At 47.0% G+C, this 17,871-nt stretch overlaps 1 protein-coding gene across 9 annotated transcripts in view; it reads right to left on the reverse strand.

The window, feature by feature from the left end:
• LOC308060408 (CCN family member 2-like) overlaps window positions 1–17,871 on the reverse strand; it is a 43,593-nt gene that overhangs the window by 12,914 nt on the left and 12,808 nt on the right. For 3 of the 9 annotated variants that reach the window (XM_080379122.1, XM_080379121.1, XM_080379120.1), the window contains exons 6-11: window positions 8,525–8,751; window positions 5,932–6,137; window positions 5,747–5,809; window positions 3,360–3,625; window positions 3,119–3,167; window positions 256–2,397 (exon numbers count right to left, since the gene is read on the reverse strand). Coding sequence is in view for 7 of the 9 variants with exons in the window: in XM_080379120.1 (XP_080235246.1) it covers window positions 256–315 (60 nt within the window). In the remaining 2 variants the exon portion in view is untranslated. Of the gene's footprint in view, window positions 1–255; window positions 2,398–3,118; window positions 3,308–3,335; window positions 3,626–5,739; window positions 5,810–5,931; window positions 6,138–8,524; window positions 8,752–17,871 lie in introns of those variants that run through there. The other 6 variants (XM_080379116.1, XM_080379114.1, XM_080379115.1 and 3 more) reach the window with 6 other exon arrangements.

The following is a 17,871-nucleotide window of genomic DNA, read 5'->3' on the forward strand; positions in this document are numbered from 1 at the left end:
GAAACAAAATCCATTCATGTTCGCCAAGAGCTTTGAGATCCATAGGTGACAGGCGTCACGCGCGGCGCAGCTCCGGGCGTGATTGAGTTACACGGCGCATTCACATTGCTCTGCTAACAGCCCGACTTTGCTCAGAAACCTTCGGAGGCAGGTGGCAGGCGGGAAGAGTTATTCAGCCTAAAGCGTTCGCATGCATCAAAGCAAGAAGCTGCAATGCCCAGCCAGCAAACGGAGCTGCTGCGGTGCAATACATACCCAGCCAGGTGCAAGGAGGAGGAACAGGGTCCAGGTCACTGCCCCCAAGTTGCCAGCCATCCCGAGTAAAGGGAAGGGAGGGGATTCAGGCTGCTGACTGACTCACTCCTCCTTCGGAGTTTCTCCTCTCTCTTTGGAGAAAGTTGCATACCAGCTCCTCTTTAAATAGCCTCCTGGAGGGGGCGTGCCCCGCGCTTGAGTGACACCCTGGAAAGCGCCGCCGAAGTGGGTGCAAAGAAAAATGTCCACATTCCAGGGAACATGAGCAGATTCCTGTGGCCCCGCTGGTTACGGGGCTGCCAGTGCAGCCTGCAGCTTGGTTCCTTTCCACGTGGGTAAATCAAATCCCGGTAAAAGCAGGATTAATATTTTTTAATTTTTCCCCTTTTAAACTCCAGAAGTATGAAGCCTGGGACAGCTTTCTTGACACAACCCCCCCTTCCCTACCTACATCCATTCCTTTTTGGCTGCGAGAGCCGAGGACTCGAATAAGCAGAGCTTTGTGGTGCTCAATGTTTTTCCTTTGAACAGGAGGGAGAGATGGAAAGTTCAGTGCTGTTAGGCGCAATTAGGTACCATCACTGACCGTGCATCACCAGCGCTTGCTGCTGCCAGCTCCGAGAAATGAAAGTTTTATGACTACAAAGACTGCCGTCTGAACTCCTGCAATGAGGAGCCGCTGGTTTTATCAGGCAATGAAAAGCTACGGGGTGAAGGTTATTGATAAAGGACAGCAGCTCCTCACAGTGCTTTATTTGCACCTCAGGACTGATGCAGGGTATCATACCTTTTTATCTCAGGGCATGATCCTTTCCGTTCACTGCTGAAATACAGAACCAGGCTTCTGCACAGCCTGCACAAAGACCTTTAGAATATGAATAGTTGTCTTGTGTATTAAAGAGTCGTTTTGTTTATTCCCAAACAGCAAGCGGAATGCTGCCATGGAAAGATTAGGAGAAGGAGTGCAGCAGAGGGCACTCTTAGTCCTCGCTGGCCTGGGGTGTGACAGAGCACGTTGGGTACCGGACAGGAATCCTCTGTGCTGTACAAGAGGTGGCCTTTAAAAAGATGGAGCCGTGCCTCTGAGTCAGGGACCTTTCCAGGGTAGAGGTGGTGCAAGACCTGTGCACTGACTTCAGGCCGGCATAAAAGAAGGGGCAGGAGCGTACACAGAATGCACTGTGCCATACAGTCCCTACCACATCCCAGCAGTGCGTGCCTCGAAGTAGGACAAAAGATGAAGACAAATGTAGGGAGCGTGTAGTGGGTCATTTCCATTCCGCCTCCTTCCTACCCACCTCCAAGTGTAGGGCATCTTAGCCGGGAATCAAGCCCTGCATTTTACCCAGGTCCTTTCGGGTCCCTGTGCAACACCGGATCAGCTTCCACACTCCCTACACCACTGTTTGTCCACTGCTGAAAACAAACAACTCCAACTTTTAATGAATTAGCACTTGGAAAGCCCCTGGGGATTTGGGGCTGGAGAGCATTAGCACAGTGCAAACCAGCAGATGCAAAATGCTGGTGCGCCTCCTTCTCCTCTTCCTTAAGACAAGGGATTTCACAATCATTTCCGTACCAGCTACCTCTGCTAATGTCACAAGAAAGGATTACACCTCCACACAGAAGATTTAACGTACTGGAGGTGGCATAAACTTCCAGTGCCCTAGAGCAGCTCAGAGCTACAGGCAGTCTCACTGGATATACATTCCTTCCCCTTTTGGAAGGCTTGGCACCTTAAACTATGTTGTTGCCTAAAATTAGCTGCTCACATTTCACCACGGCGTGTAAATAAGACAAGGATAAAGTGCTACACACCTCTGTCCTCATTTTCTCACACAGCAAGAATATAAACCGCAGCTGAATTCCAAGCCATACGGGGCATCTGAAGTTGTTACATTTGTGCCTTTTTAAAAGGACAGCATGTAATATATGGCTCGATTCATGCATCGCCCCTTGTCCAAGAAGCAGCAGTTGCACCTTGGAACGATCATCTTCCAAATGCCACTTTTAGCATAAACCTGCTGCATGACCTCGAGTGAACTGTTCAACCAAAATCACAACACTCACTCACCTGTCAGGAGTGTTGGGGGCAATATTCAGCGCTAAACCAGCATGACAATGGCTGCTTGAGTTTTTAACCTACAACAAAAATAAAGAATAATTCCATGATAAAACATCCTTACCAAGCTGCCCATCATCACCCACATGAGTGCTTTCATCTTCCCAGAACAGAAGCGTAAGCAAAACGTACTGAGTTGCAATCCTGCTTGTCCTACAAGCCCCCTTAGCTCTGCTGTGGCCAGCCATCTCCCCTGCTTTGCCAAGACACGAGCGTTTGGATCCACTCTAGGTTCTTTACTGGAAAGCAGGACCAGCATCTTGCACCAGCCCCTTCACTGGGAAGTGCCAGGAGCGGTGCCAAACCCTCCCGAGGAGGGTTGCTGGGGCCAGAGGAGCCCACTTTGTCTCTCATAGCCCAGACTAAGTCTGTCACTTCTTCACCATACACTGAAAAAAAGAAGAGGAGCAGCAGGACATGAAGGACAAGTGTCAGCTGGAGAACCCTGATTTTGGGAGCTTCCTATACCCATGGTCCAAGATATTCTCAGGACACTCGACAACCAAAACTACCCCTTGTGTTAGCAGCTGAACTGTTCACCCCACTGGACACGCCACTTGCCAAGAAGCAAGAGAAGAACATGCAGGTTGAGTGACTCAGAATGATCAAAGGGAGGAAACACCCAAGCTAACACCCATTTGTATATCTTCTTTTTGCCTGAGCTGCCTCAAGTGAAGGGATAAAGATGTCAACCCTGCTTAAAATCTCCCCCAAGCAAAGAATAGTGGGTGTTTAATTCACCTTGCTATGTTCCTCTGGGTTCACTCACCATGCCCAGCTAGCAGCTTTCCTGAATATATAGTAATTACAAAAAGAAGACATTTAGTTAATTGCTAAAAATCATGTAAGGCTAAAGAATAAAATTAAGGCAAGCACACACACATTTTTTTGACTCAGTGTGATCGCTCGCAGTGGCGCCCTGCCTGCAGGAGCCAAAATAAAAAGCCAGTACAAGCACCTTGGTAAAGGGAATCGGGCTCACCCAGTCCTCAGTGGCTTCAAATCTGTCCCCTGCCTCAAAGTTAAGCTGCTCAGTCATCCAGAGGACATGCTGGTGGCTCACAGGACTGCTCCGTACAGAACAATTTTCATTCTCACAGCTGGCCAGTCTTGGCAAAAGTCACTGCTGGAGTGGATCACAGGCACTCACTCTAATTTGGCACTCTTTTAACTTTATGAGCCTTGCTGAAATTATCTCAAACATAAATTTGGCCAGCCGAGATGGTGAGGTTCATCCAGCTAGTTGGTCTGAAACATAGGAATTTCATTTCATTGTTCATTACCCAGCTACTGATGCCTGCTTGATGCATCCTGCTCACATGCTCAGGCAAAACTGAATGCCAGATTCAGAGCTACAAAGGAGTCCTGTCCCTTGCTTTTTGCCACTTTCTGTACTTTTGAGGATAAGATGCAATTCCTGAGATCGGCTGGGCACTTTCACCCAGCTTCTCTCCTGATGCTACAGGGCTGCAAGACATAAGTGACACTTGATTTCTCCATCTGTGGTATATTACTGATAAAAGAACAATCTCATCAATGTCTATCAAGGCCGTAAGTTTGCAGCAAGGCTGGGAAGGAGTTCTGCTGGTCCATGTGACTTGGGGTGGGACAGTGAGTGAATGCTTTTGGGCTAAACAGGGCTAAACCAAAGACTTAACAGCTGAGAAGGTCTCTTCCAGACCCATGTTCCTGTTCAAGTTCAGCATTAATTCAGCATCTGCCTAGAGGGACATTTAGGGTCAGATTCATGCCATCTAATCCTTAGGTACTTAATTAAGGCATCTACATTAGAAGCCTGATGTCTCTAGGCTCTCTTTATAATCAGTGGAGAAGGGCCGAAGCTCCTGAGCTGCCTTCTGACAGTCCCATCTCTGCTGCTCCACATGCATCAGCTGTATCGTGAAGTTAGTTGCTGTGAATGGTCAAGAGAAAGCATCATATAAAAGCAGCACCAGAGCTCAGCAAAGGCTAAATGCTACCCCGTATCTGACTCCAATCTGGGTGGGAAAGGCTACCCTGCCCTAAGGACGGACGGAAAGGGCAGGACAAAACACCCCTCCCCACTTCAGCACAACCTTGGGATGAAATCCTGACTGCGCGGAAACACCCGCTGGCTCCAGCAGAGCTAGGATTCCCCTCTCCGCCTGGCTTGCCAGATGCTACAGCCCTGAGGGCACGCTGCTGTGCCCATAGTGTAAGGGATGTCAAGCAGGGAATAAATTTCATCCCTGGCTGCAGAGTTTGCTAATAAAATCTACAGTTATTTTAGTTCTGGGAGGAACACTCCATTGTATTTCAGGATTTATTGTGAAATCGAAGCCTATCAAGGGATGCAGAACTTGGGATGGGTGGGGTGCCTGTTGATGTCCTCATAAAGGAAGTAAATATATAAAAACAGTCTTGGCATTGTGAGTTTGGAAACAGCCAGTGCTTAGATACAGAGTTTGCCAGCAAAAGCACACATTCTCTTCTGGTAAAAAAAAAAAAAAATGCCCCCCTAGAGCCTGACCTTGTCAGGATGCAAAAAGCCAGTTGTGCAGCTTACCAAAGAGCGTGCGACCAAGGGCACCCAGAGGGGCTACCAGGCACAACACTAAAACCCATGTATCAATGCACAGGATTCTCGTTTCAGAGCAGGTACACAGTAAGAAAGTCAACGCTTCGAAGGTCATACATGCAACAAGAAGCCTTCCCAAAGCAGAGAATGCAGGTGTTGAGCTCTTTGTGAAATAGGCCTTGATTTTGGAAGCAGAGCACTAGTCTTCTCTCTTTCTTTTGCTCTGTTTCTGCCTTAAGAAATGTGGCCTTTTGCCCCAGCCCAGTGCACAGCCAGCTGAGAGGCTTTCCAGTTAGGACCACTGTCATTATCCAACCCGACTCCTGGCCTAACACAGGCTAGAGGATTTTGCCTAAATAACACACAAGATCCTACAGCAAGGGCTTCTGTGACCAGCATCTGTGTTCTGCCTCCTGGCAGGCTGCAACCAGCTCTGAATGTGGCAAAGAGGCAGGACCAAGCCCTAGACTTGAGCTCTGGGGAGCCTGGTGCAACAGCTAGACCTACTGCAGACCCCCTGCCTGACCCCAGACACGCTGCAGGTACAACCCCTCCAAAGCAGTCGAGCAAGAGCTGTGAGCACAGCTTGTTCCCTGATCTGACCCTGCCTGGCAGCAGCGTGGGCTGCACAGACCTGTCCGAGGGCTCACTCTGCACCAGGCTTGTGCAGGCAGGTGCCCCAGGATCCCCGGGGCTCAGCATCCTGGTTACTGGTCCATGCAGAAAATCAGACCTCAAGGGCAATGCGGACAAAGCTGCAATCACCCTGTGCCTCAAGGTTTGTCAAGGTGCAATAAAAAAGTACCTGTTACCTGCAGACCACAGGTCTCCACGTGGCAGTGTAATAGCAGGTGATCTTCTGAGACCCTTAACAACTGCAAAATTTAGATAGAAATGTGAGTCATCATCACAGCCAGGAGCATTTGTGCCCAGGCATTGGCTTGCACAGAACTGCAAGAGGAACAGGCCCTGGGAGGAAACAGTCAGCTGCACCCACCTGTGAAAGGGATGCTTCCTCGGGTTTTTCCACTTCTTAACTTACTGCATGCTTAATTATCCCGAAGGAAAACTGCAGGAAGGGAGGGTATGATTAAGGTGGACTCGGGCAGGCTCATTTAAGGTGGCCTCCTGATCTACAGGATTCCTTTGGTGCGCAGCTCTGATGTGTCTGAACTCTTGTATGGGGCTGGGTCCTCACAGCACCTGCAGAGATGAGGCACAGAAGGATGTGTTCAAGGTAACATGGCTTATGAAAGAGAAGGGACTAACGTGAGACCTCTAGTTATGGGCTACTGTGTTAATCATGGGGCTCTGCCACCGCCAGGCACTGCTGCGTCTACACAGCTGTATCTGAAAAGGTGCAAGGTTGAATTCCCCACTAGATCCCATCTCCCCAAAGACTCCTGGCATCACCTAAGCTCAAAGATTCTCTGCCCTAAAATCCTAGGACCCAGCCCCTCGGTCAAAATAGCCTTGCTGAAGTCAATAGGTCTTCCCTAATTTATACCAGCGGCACATCTCACACAGACTCAACAGGCAGCAACAGGCCCCTGAGCTCTGCCAGGCTGGTAGGACCTGGAGGGGTGGGTGGCCTACCAGGACTTGTGTGTATCTCTCATTAGGGATTTGGGAATCCAACAGGAGCCTGCCCACACCTTTCCCATTCAAGTTTTGGAAAGACTCCAGCTCATTACATGGAATCAGTGAATAATTTAGGTTGGAAGGACCCTTAGGTCATCTGGTCCTCCTGCAGCCAATTGCAATGCAGAGGATAGAGAAGACAGGTAGACTTCAGGGACCAAGAGAGAAGCGCAGGTCAACGGCATCTGCAAGTCCACCAAGGCACCGCTCTTGCCAGCCTGTTCCTGTATAGCACAAACAAATCTCAGCACATGAATCCTTGGTTAGCTTTCTAGCCCCTAGGGCTGTAACTGTGAGCCAGCCTTAACGAAGGGCTTGCACCTTCAGAGAGGCAGGGACTTTGCTCAGCTGAAGGGATTGTTAACCTTGGAATGTAATGCAGACACCTTTGAAATTATCTGTAAACCAGCTACTTCACTGCTGATTAAATAACATGATCTTTCTTCAAAGGTCTGCACAAGCTGCTGTAAGTTACAAACCCATGAAAAATAATCTGGGAAATCTTAAGTGTGAGACTTTCACTTACATGTTCTTAATTCTTTATTTTTGTTACAAACACACATTTATGAAGCTGATCTTTCATATTTTTTTTATTTGTTTCCTTATTAATAGTTTTTTTCAAAGTTTCACATCACAAATGTTTTAAGAATACACAAGTCCCAAGCTCCGTGAATAGCCTTGTTAGAAGAATGGCATACTTTTACACAACTTTAATAAGGAAACAGTCTGTATTTGGAGCCATCATTGACTTCAGACAGACCAAATTCACACCAGCTGAGGCAGGCGGAATGTTTCAGCAGGCTGCAACCTGTGTGAGGTCTCTAGTGGGGCTTTCACGTGAGCCGAGTCAGCGCTGTGCTCCTGGGCCCAGCAGCAGTCACCCACTTGGCGTATGCTGGACACTGTGTGCTGCTTCTCAGCACCTGGTGCTTCTCTCCTCCCCCAGCCCCTTGTCCTGAACAACTGCCCTAGCTGTCTTCCCCAGAAACTTGTGTGATGTTAGAAACACTCTTGATATATTTAGAGGTGACAGTTTTATTAGCTAGTGGTGGAACGTTATTAGTTCTGCCTACAAACGCCGCATTTTTTCATACCACTTCAGGTACAGGTACAACAGCATTACTGTTACAAACCTGCTTAAACCACTTTAAATTCAGAGCCTTTACTTTCAGTATGGCTTTTGCCATACCGTCTTTTAAATACCCTGCTGCTGGTAAAGCAATCACTATGACAGACTGCTAAAGCTTTTATAGTTTAGGCTATTTTACCCCAGAGATGCAGCAACAGACGTTTTTCAAGCAGGTTTTACAAAGACTAAGTCTGTTGTTGTTGTTGTTGCTGTTTTAAGGAAGTTATCTGAACCACTAATTTTCATTTCTATAGTTTAAACTGTTTCGTCCTCAGAAGCATGATGTCATCTGGCAACAGGGGCACACGGAGATGGGTTTGAAAGCAGACTTTACGTGAATAATATTCACTTGTTTTTTTCCAAGATCCCTGCAATACAGCCATGAGTCAGGTAAAAGAAAAGCTGTGGCTGGTTCAATTTCTTTGCCAGGCAAATAGCCCCAAATCATCTTTACGCTAATGCCTCTTTATGCAGTCATTTCACAATGTTCTCCCTTGTGCATTAGACTGGAAATGAATGACCTGCCTGGCAGAGATAGGCCAATCTCTGGTCAAAAGGCTTTGTTAAAAAACATTATTGGGGATTCTCAAATTATTACAATTTTGAGCCCAAGGTGACCTGACCTCAAAAAAAGGGGATAGATGAAATGAAAACGATGGAGCCTGGCTATGTTTCAAGGAGGTAAGGAAAAAAGGCTTTTCCTGCCAGGGCAGCTCTTGATCACTTGGCACCCAAGACCTTCAAAAACCACAGAAATGTTCCCAACTCTGACATTAACTGTCAGAGCTCTGTGTGTCCCCGATGTGGGGAAATAACTAACCAGCTGCAGAGACTGACCAGCATCATTGCCTTTCCACAAAAACAGTGAGACTTGCATTCTCCATGTGCACAGTCCTCTGGACTGGTGAAGTTCCCCCTCTGCTATGCTCATCTTCCTTCAGAGGAAACAGTGAGGGCCAGGACACAGCTCAGATGCCTGCAAGCCCTGCAAGCCTGTTCATTCTGCCCCAGACAAGGAGGGCTGGCAGGGCCGTGTGGATCCCTTTCCTAGAACAAAGGAAACAAAGAAAATTACTTCCAGCTTCTCAAAATTCTTCTCAAAATAATGTCAGCTTAGTCTGTACTGCTATCCTGTAACAAGAATTTGGAGAAACAAAAAGAATGAGACAAATTCCCATGCTCACAGTGGGGCTATTCTCTTCACCAGAACGTACATGGGAAAGAGCTTGCGATGCTATTTTAAGCTCTAGGTGTATTTCAAGGGGATCTCAGCTGAAAAGGCCAGGGAAGAGGCCAGGCTGTGCTGAGTCAGAGGGGAATCCCAGGAACCAGCCTCACGACAAGAATGTAAGACCCTTTTTCATTCTTCATGTGAACTAAAATTAGGGTTGAAAGAAAGAATTTTGTGGCAGAAAAATCACCCGCAACAAAGGGACCTCAGGAACAGAAGCATGAGGTTAATTTGACACTGCACTGATATCATGAAAGCCAGAACTTTACCTCTAGCATTCCTGTGGCAACTGCACAGTGATTATGCTAGACCATAGTTTCATCAGAGAATGATTTCAGCTGGCGCTGGGGCTCGGGTGATATGCATGCTGCAGGATGAACTTCTGAGGTTATACAGACAGTGCTGGCAGTCACTCCTTCTCTGGTTATTTTGAGACTATCTTTATGGATCCTTATCCCACAGCCCAAAGTGTTACGAGATGCGGAAGACCATCTACACCAGCACTGTTGTGATTGACCAGGCTTTCATGTTCCAAAAAGATTGCTGACACATTCTGCCTGGTCAGTGCAGCTACTGGTCATCTGCCTTTTCATCAGCACCAGCTTCAAAAGGAGACATATGGATCCCTGCTAAGAGTGAAGCCACACAAACAGCAGGCAGAGAGCCCAATCCTGTCTGGACAGGGGTTCCCAGAACCCCGGTCCATGAAGCCATGTTAGAACCAGGTTTCAGTGACCTGGTGTTGGACCCAGATCTGTGAGCTCAAGACCAAACCCATTCTCCCTCTCAGTCTTAAGGCTCAAAATGCTGTTTACTGCACGGCCGCCCACCGGGCTTGGCTGGCTGCTGGTGCAGCTTGTGCCAGTGTCTGCTCAGCTCTTTCCCACACTCAGAATCTCACTTCTGCTGTTCCACAGGCTACAGCATAACCAGCCTTTAGGGGAGACATGTCAGTGCCTGCAAGCTCAGTCTCATCTGCTGCCATGAGCTCGGTACAGCCTCTCCTCCCAAGCCAGCACTGGGAGGTCATCGCTTGCCTTGGGTTCGAATGCCAGAAATACCCAGCTCAGCAGAGATTTCTGGCTCAAAAGCTGCCACTTCCATAGGAACCTCCAGGGATGGGAAGGGATAGGCTTCGCTTAATTGTTTTGTTTTTAAAGTAGCACTCTCTCATCCTATTTTTGTCCTAGGGTTGTTTTAATTGGACAGCTCTAAAGCTCTCTGCAGCTCACTCCAAAGGAGGGAGAGAGAGCAGACCCTTCAGCTCTGCCCCCTCCCTACAGAACGACTGTTGCTGTTCCAAGTCTCCCCACCTAATGACTTATCAGACAAAAGGGAGAGCCCTTGATCTGTGCCAGTGACTCCAAAGTGATGTGGGGCACAGCAGGGTTAGGAAGGTGACAGTGTGAAACAGTTTTCTGTCTTCTCCCCTTGAGGTGCCCCCTGAAGTCATTGTGCCCTGTGAATACCGTTGAGGAAGGTGACTGGCATGGCAGGGAGGCAGCGGTGCAGGATGTGCACACAGCATGCTTGGCAAGAGGTGGCTGACTTGTCAGAGGAAGACAGATCAGCGTAGCTCAGGAAAAGGCACTTTAAAATAATCTTGTCACTCAGATCTCTCAGGTGAGGCCATGCAACGAGCCTGGGGAATGGCGCTTCTCATCTTCTTACAAGGTTTGTTGTTTTATTTGGTTGTGGTCGAGTTCTTTCCCGAGTGCAGGTGTTCCTGTTTGCACATTCAGCAACACTTCCCATCAGTTCATGGCAGAGTGAAGCTACGAGGCAACAGCAGGTCTGCTCCCGATCTCTTCAGAGCCACCGCACTCGTCGAGTGTCCCCTACACACAAGGTCAGAACCAGGTCCTTTCTATCTCCCAAGAGAGACACACATCTGCACTGAGGCTCCTGGGCAGACAATTCAGACAATTCCATGTAGAGCTTTTAAAGACAGAAGCTCCTAATTCTGGAGTATCTGGGGTTGTTCTGACCCAGGTGAGAGCTCCACGGGCAGTGTGACCCTCTGGATTTTGGAGAGTATCAGCAGAGCCATAGCAGGAACAGTCAGCAATCATCAGTCCTCACATTTCTTCTCTATCAGACTCTCTCCTCAGGTGACAGGAGGGCCCAGGTACAAGGGAAGGTCTATTTTCATGTTGTGGATGCTGTAAAATTAAACTGGAGGGAGCACCTGTGTGTCATGCAGGCTGACGAGCTCCTCTATAGTACCAGCTCTTCCCAGGTGTCACGTGCTTGCCCTTTTCTTAGGGAAAATGGATGTAGAAGGCATCGAACAACCACAGACCTCACACCACAGCAGTCTGTTTCGTAGCTGCTGGAAAACAAAGAGCATCTTCAGTGCTGGGGACAGGAGCTGGTCCTGCTGCAAATCTTATCCCTGCTTTGTGGATACACAGCATACCTGTGTCAGAACACCTCCCAAGGCCAGCAGCAGCATGGCTACAGCCCGTAATGGCTCTGGTGAGCCAGGCTTTAGCGGGAAAGCTGAAATTCTCCTAGCAGGATTAGGGCTTTCCCCATGGCATGGGAGGGAGGGCAAAAATATTCCTCCTGTCCTTTCCTTTCCTACGCAGAACGGAGAAGCAGCCAAGATTTGAGCCTGCTATTCCAGTTCCAGATAAGTGGAATAGTCATAAAAGCGTATGTATGAGATATGAGCAAATGTGAGGGAGGGTAGGGGCTCAACGGTGGCTGTACCACCCTTCCACATCCTTCACAGGAAGATATTCACTCCATAAATATCACGGGTTATGGCTGGGCCTGGAGTTCATGCTGAGTTTAATGGACTGTGCTAAGCAAGCAGTGTGCGTGTGAATGTGCGTGTGTGTTCCTTCTCTCTTGCTGGAGGGAAGCTGTTCTGGGTTCTCCCTGCTGGCCTGCCAGCTCCTGAGCCAGGGAGCTCTGCGGGCTAAACTGGCATTTCAATATATAGTGCTGGCGTATTTAAGGAGGGGAAGGCAGGCAAAGCCATCCATTGTCAGTGAGTATGGAGCTTCTGCATGAGAGCTACGGGAACCTGAGATCTGCAGAGAGCGAGAAAACATTGGTTAGAGGTAGGACCTGGGAGGACCCACATCAGTTTACACCAGTTGAGCATCTGACCTCAACTCCCTTTGGGCTTTTGGCACTCAGACTGCTAGGGTGCTTTTGGAAATAATTCTAAGCATTTGCCTGCATCTGTAGACCCCTAACTACCTTCAGTTCAGCAATGGATCTCAATTTCTTCTGGCAGTTGGGGTTGTTTTGATCAAGGTTCTGGCCTGCCTGAGGGCTCAGAGCCAGCAGAGAAGCTGCTGTCAGCATTCCCAAAGCTCAATCCCCTCTTCTGTTAGAGCATCCTGCTCCTCCACGTTCCTGTTTCATATACCTGGAACTGCTGTGAACACAGCAGGATGAATCCCCAGTTATACGGCCGCAGGAACTGTCCCTCTGCAGTCCTCCACGGCATTAATCAACACGCTCCCTCCAAGGGTTCCTTCTTTGTTTACAAACTAAAGAAACGCAAATTCTTGTGTTACTGAGAATTTCCGCTCAGCTGTGGGTCACATTTTAAGATTCTTCTGTTTTTCTTTCCAAGTAACAAATGTTTGTTTTGCTGAAGAAAAAGGGAGTGATCCTGTTCCACTCGAACGGGTGTAAATCAGGAGCAATTCCACTGAATCCAAGGGGCCAGGAGCAGGGAAAATCTAGCACGAATAGTGTATCCTGCCCATTTCTATGAGCATATGAAGGCCAGATTTCTTAATTCCTTTACCCCCCACTGCTTTTGTTCTCTTCCCACCCTTGTCCTGTCTCCCTGTTAGAAAGAATGTCATGACTGGGATGTCAAAGAGCAGTTATCACTAGATGTTTGGTTGGTGGTTTTTTAATAAATATATGATGTTCTCCAGATGCTACAGAACTGAGTAGGCTTCAGACGATCACCTCTGCTCTCATTTACACAGCTATAAATCCTGAGTCACTCCCCTTACTGCAGCAGACCAATGCCAGATGCAACTAGAGGAACGAAGATCAGCATCCAGCCCCGAGCTACTAAAAGCAAACTGACCAATTGCATTTCTTAGAGAAAGACTTTTACAATGATTAATGACAGACAAACAAAAGAGGGGCCCTGGGACACGTTTCTCCAAGTCACAGCAACTTTCACTTAAGCAACTGGGACTTTTTTTAAAGCCCAAAAGAAGAGAGACATAACCATTTACTGTGCTCAACTGACCTAGTTTATTTTTTTCTTTCTTTCTTTTTAAGAAGATACATGCTTACTGGGAACATGAATGAAAAGGTCCTGTTCACAACTTTGCCTTGACATTGCCTGAACTAAAAGTCATTCGGGTTTAAGTCAACATGAGTCAGGCGTCAGGAAAAACAAATGTTTCCCACAGCCCCAGACCAGGAATCAGTGTCCTTAAATACAACTGCTTCTGCTCTTGGTGGTGCCTCAAGTCCAGGCAGAGTCAAAGGAGCTTTTCTAGATTTATGCAACTTCTGCAAAAACCAGAATCAGCCGTAGTTTCGAGATCCACCTGATAACACTGCTTTTGCTCTTGTGGTTGTGAACAATTAGTCACAACTGCATTTTAGTTCGGTTTCAGTGGGCTAGTTGTAACTCCAGTTAGAGTCTGGGGTCTGAGGAGCACTAGATGGGAAAAAGTCTTGCAAGAAAGGCCTTGTGATCTTCCCAAAGGATGGTTGAGAAGCAGAGAAGAGCGAAGCGAGATCACTTGTACACTTTTTCTGATTAATTTAGAGTTTAGAACATACAGTTGTTTCCTCTTTCTGTCTCTTCTGAAGCAAATTGTGGACATTTGTGTTGTGTGGATACAAATTTACAGACAAAGTTAGTTGATTCTTCAAATGTTTCCCAGATCCTGTTTACAAATTCTTTTATACTTTAGATCAGATGCGTCAGCATGAGCCAGGACACCTTTCATTGTTCTGGTAGCACGAAGCAGCCATAAGCCCAGTTTAGTCAGCCAGTTAAAGTGGATTTACTGGTGCTTTGGACTTGAAGCTGCTCAGACAGCCAGAGGATATCAGTGAATACTGTCTGCGGCACATTTCAGATGGATCCTTACAAAATACGCATACTTCCCTAAGAGAGATACTTGTGACACTTTATTCTCTCTTCCTTTCATAAACAACGTGCGTTCTATTGAAAACAGCTGGATTTGCACCAGTATCAGAGAGATTGTGGTCTGTGCTGGTCTTGTTCTGACAGTCACAGGTGTCAAAGATGGTCAGTAAAGGACTTTTTCCTTTGAAGGTACAAAATGGATGCAGCAAGAAAACTGTATTTTAGACACACGTACAACTCTTACATCGGACTGTCTGGGCATGTTAAAATCTTTTTCACATGGCTTAGTGTTTACTGGTGTCAGAGGTGGATAGCCTCAGTGCAGCTGTTTGGCTCATTAGCTCTCAGAAATAGAGAATGTTTGTCCTGGGAACAGTATTTATAACCTTCCTAAGGCAAATAAGAGCCAAAACATTTCAAAACACGGTTTGTACTGGAGCGATATCTCTCCTCCCCAATACCCCGCCACAGAAGTTTCTAACTAGTCACCGGGATTACCAAGACAGCAGGGAACCTAGCAGGAAAAGGGTATTCTAGATCTTGTAGGCCAATCCTGCTTTCAGTTAGGGTAAAGAAAGAATCTTCTTGAATTGATAAATCTGCGGTGTTACCTGGCCAAAGCAAGTTAGGAAATTTCTCATTCCTTTTTTTATGAGAAAAGTTTGTGCAGTGGGAGAGTTAGAACGGACTGTTTGCTAATGCTCTCTTTTATGAAAAAAGTTTACAAGGTGGCACAGGTGAGGCTTTCTGAAGTGTTTAAGTGCTGCAGGAGCCTATTTAATGGTTAACCCTAGCCTGGGATAACAGCTGGACTTGATGATCTCAAAGGTCTTTTCCAACCTAAATGATTCTATGATTCTATGATTTGCACCACTAAAGTCATTCAGATATCATCAATAAAAACTTATGTGACAAGACACGAGAAGAAAAGGATTTTCTGCAGAATCAGTCACTTTCTTATATTTCCCTTGCCTTCTTTAAGATTTAGGTATTAAAGCCTTATGGCCCAAAGGAGAACTAATTTCAAATAAAATGATAAGTATCTATTTGGAGATCTTCTGGCAAGTTTTACAGTATCACAGGGTTTCTTAAGCAGCTTTTCCAATGCCTGAGAGCACATATTTTCTTTCCCCGTAGAAAAGCAGCAACTATTTGACATTCCACTCCTCAAGGTGCCTAGCTCCTCCTGCACTAACACCACATCTCTGAATGATGGATTTGTGTGACCAGCACTATCCAAATAAAGGGAACCGCCAGGCTTTCCCAGAAACATGAAATGGCCACATCCAAGAACCTCAAAGGCAAGTAAATATCCTCCTTTTTAGAGATGAGAGATAAACAGCTATTCAGCAGAAGCTGTGAAGACAAGATTTGACGCACATCCTTACATTTTTCACTAGCAGCTAGTGATCTAGGGCATTTTCCAATCTTGTGATACATGATTTTTTTTTTAATGCTAGCTAACTATCTTGTGAAGAATCAACCTCAGTTTAAAGCCACTCCTTTCAAAACTGAATCTCAAGTCTTTTATATCCTACTCCTTTCTTTATTCCAGGCTATTAGGGACACACTGCCACTCTGAGCAGACAGAGACTCCATAGGTCCTTTCCCATATGCTGATGCAATTGAGAAGACTCAGAAGGCAACATAGCTATGCTACAGTAAAACAGGTACAGTCATTTTCATAATTCCCACTGAATATTCCCAGCTTGATTTCCAATCACACAAAACAGGCCAGTCACTTCACACACTCTCGGTGCTTCTTGACGTGTTACTACCTATGTGACTTTTATTTAAGTCAGACGTAACTTCTCAGGGTTAGCAAGAATGGGATCAGATGGGAACAATCCGCTGCTACTTCGTTAGGAGGGATAAGAGTTGCAGTGAGTCTAAGACTAGAAGGCATGATAAAGGATAAGGTAGATGGATTATAAATTTCAATGAGGGATGCTGGAAAAGCCTCATGAAGGAATAAAAAATTAAGCAGAAGAGAAAAGTCTGTTTTGAGAAAGCGCTGGTGCCAGCTTGTTGTGTTTCTGGAGCCCATATGTGGATCTGTATATTTTTACATCAGCACCTGTCCAAAAGACATCCCTCCCTGTAGATGCCCCTTCCATAGGAAATTTCCATGGACACACTAATTCACAGCTGCATGCAAAATGCTCTGCTGTGTCCCCTGGATGTTCCTAACCCTTAAAACACAATTTCAGAGCATGGCTAGAAAATCTTGTTACTTCCCAGGCTGGTATGTAGTGTTCAGGTGTAACAGGAACTATATGGTTACTTTGCAAAGTCCCGCTGAGAACCACATCCCAGGTTTTTATAGATTTAGGCTTTGCTTAGCATTTTCATTTTTCCCATAGGACAATCAATTGGCTGCTTTGGATATGAGGAAATCTGAAAGTGGTTTCCATACTTACAGTGGGAGAAAACAACAGCATGCCCTTATGTGCAAGTCTCAGTTATTCCCACCTCCTGCCTCAATTTAACTTCTGCAAAGGCAAAGTCATCCATCAATCCAAGGACACATGTATTTCTTTCCTATTTGCATGCCATGAGACTCAACAGCAGCGTGCAGAATGGAGCACAAAGGGGGCACCTACACAGCATGGCCAAAGCACTGTGGCCTGACCTGACTCTTCCTTCTACTTCAATCCCGAGTCCCCTGCCTCCTGTCACACTCACATCAGAACCACTCTCAGTTCTTCTGTCCACCACCCCTGTGGCCCCAGCCACCTCCCGCAGCCATCACTGTGCCTGAAATACAAATCCCTGAGTAACAGAGCCAAAAAGCTGAACTCACAAAGCAAAAAGAGAGAAAAGCATTTCATGTGAGAGAGGCCAAGCCTGCTCCAGCCTCATCTCTGATCATACCCAGCCAGCCTCTTTCTCTTTTTGCTTCATTTCTCATTTTCACTGGTGGCACAAAAAATTCTGTCTTGTAACAAGCTGACCTTTCAGCTGAACTTCTCAGCCCCTCCTCATTTTTGAATCGTATGTCAACAATTACACTAATATTGAACATTCACCTATTCTGAACGTAGCGCTTTCCAGTCACAAAGCACCTTGCAAAGTTTAAAAGTTTGCCTACAAATCCCCTGGGAAGCAGCTTTCCATCCTTGATCCCAATGCACAACAGAAGGAACTATAGTACAGGGGGGAAAGACAACTTGCTTGAGGCCACACAGCAAGTCCACAGCCGAGCCAAGAGCAAAAGGCAGCTCCACTCACTCCCCACTCCGAGCTTGAACCAGCCAGTGCTTTTTCATCGGCACTGACAAGACAGATATTCTAGTGATTTCAGTGAACAAAGAGGGCCCTCTCTGAGCTGTCGTATGCTGCCATGTGTTTCCCTGCTGTCAATGATTATCCATGGGATTCCCAACAAGGACCTACAGTCACTGGCAACATCTGCTGCAGGGTTTCTCAAGGGGCTGAGGACAGGCTGTTTTTAGCCCTTCGTTTATTTGGACAAGTTCACTGCTTGCCAGAAGTGCTGGCCCCCCCCTGCCCCGCGCACACATACGCCCCCCCACACACGCTCTTTCGAGCCAGGGAGCAGAGGACCTTCCATCCCACACAGGCTGCTTTGTAAGGCCCAACTCTGCAGGAGGTCATTCCTCCCTTCTCTCTGGAGCCAGCTGCTAAAAGCAATGCTGAGATCAGACAAAAGATTTCACCCGTCAGTCGGGCTGGGGAACACAGGGATTGCTGTCCCGAGTCAGACCACTGGCCTGATAAACCCAGCATCCTGCTTCTGGCAGTAACCACCCACCCTCGACGCGTTGGAGGAACACAATTTCCCCTTCCACTGATGCATCTCGCCAGCCATACAAAGCCTGCT

This window comes from Falco punctatus (assembly GCF_963210335.1).
Source record: "Falco punctatus genome assembly, chromosome: 3".
Taxonomy (NCBI): domain Eukaryota; kingdom Metazoa; phylum Chordata; class Aves; order Falconiformes; family Falconidae; genus Falco; species Falco punctatus.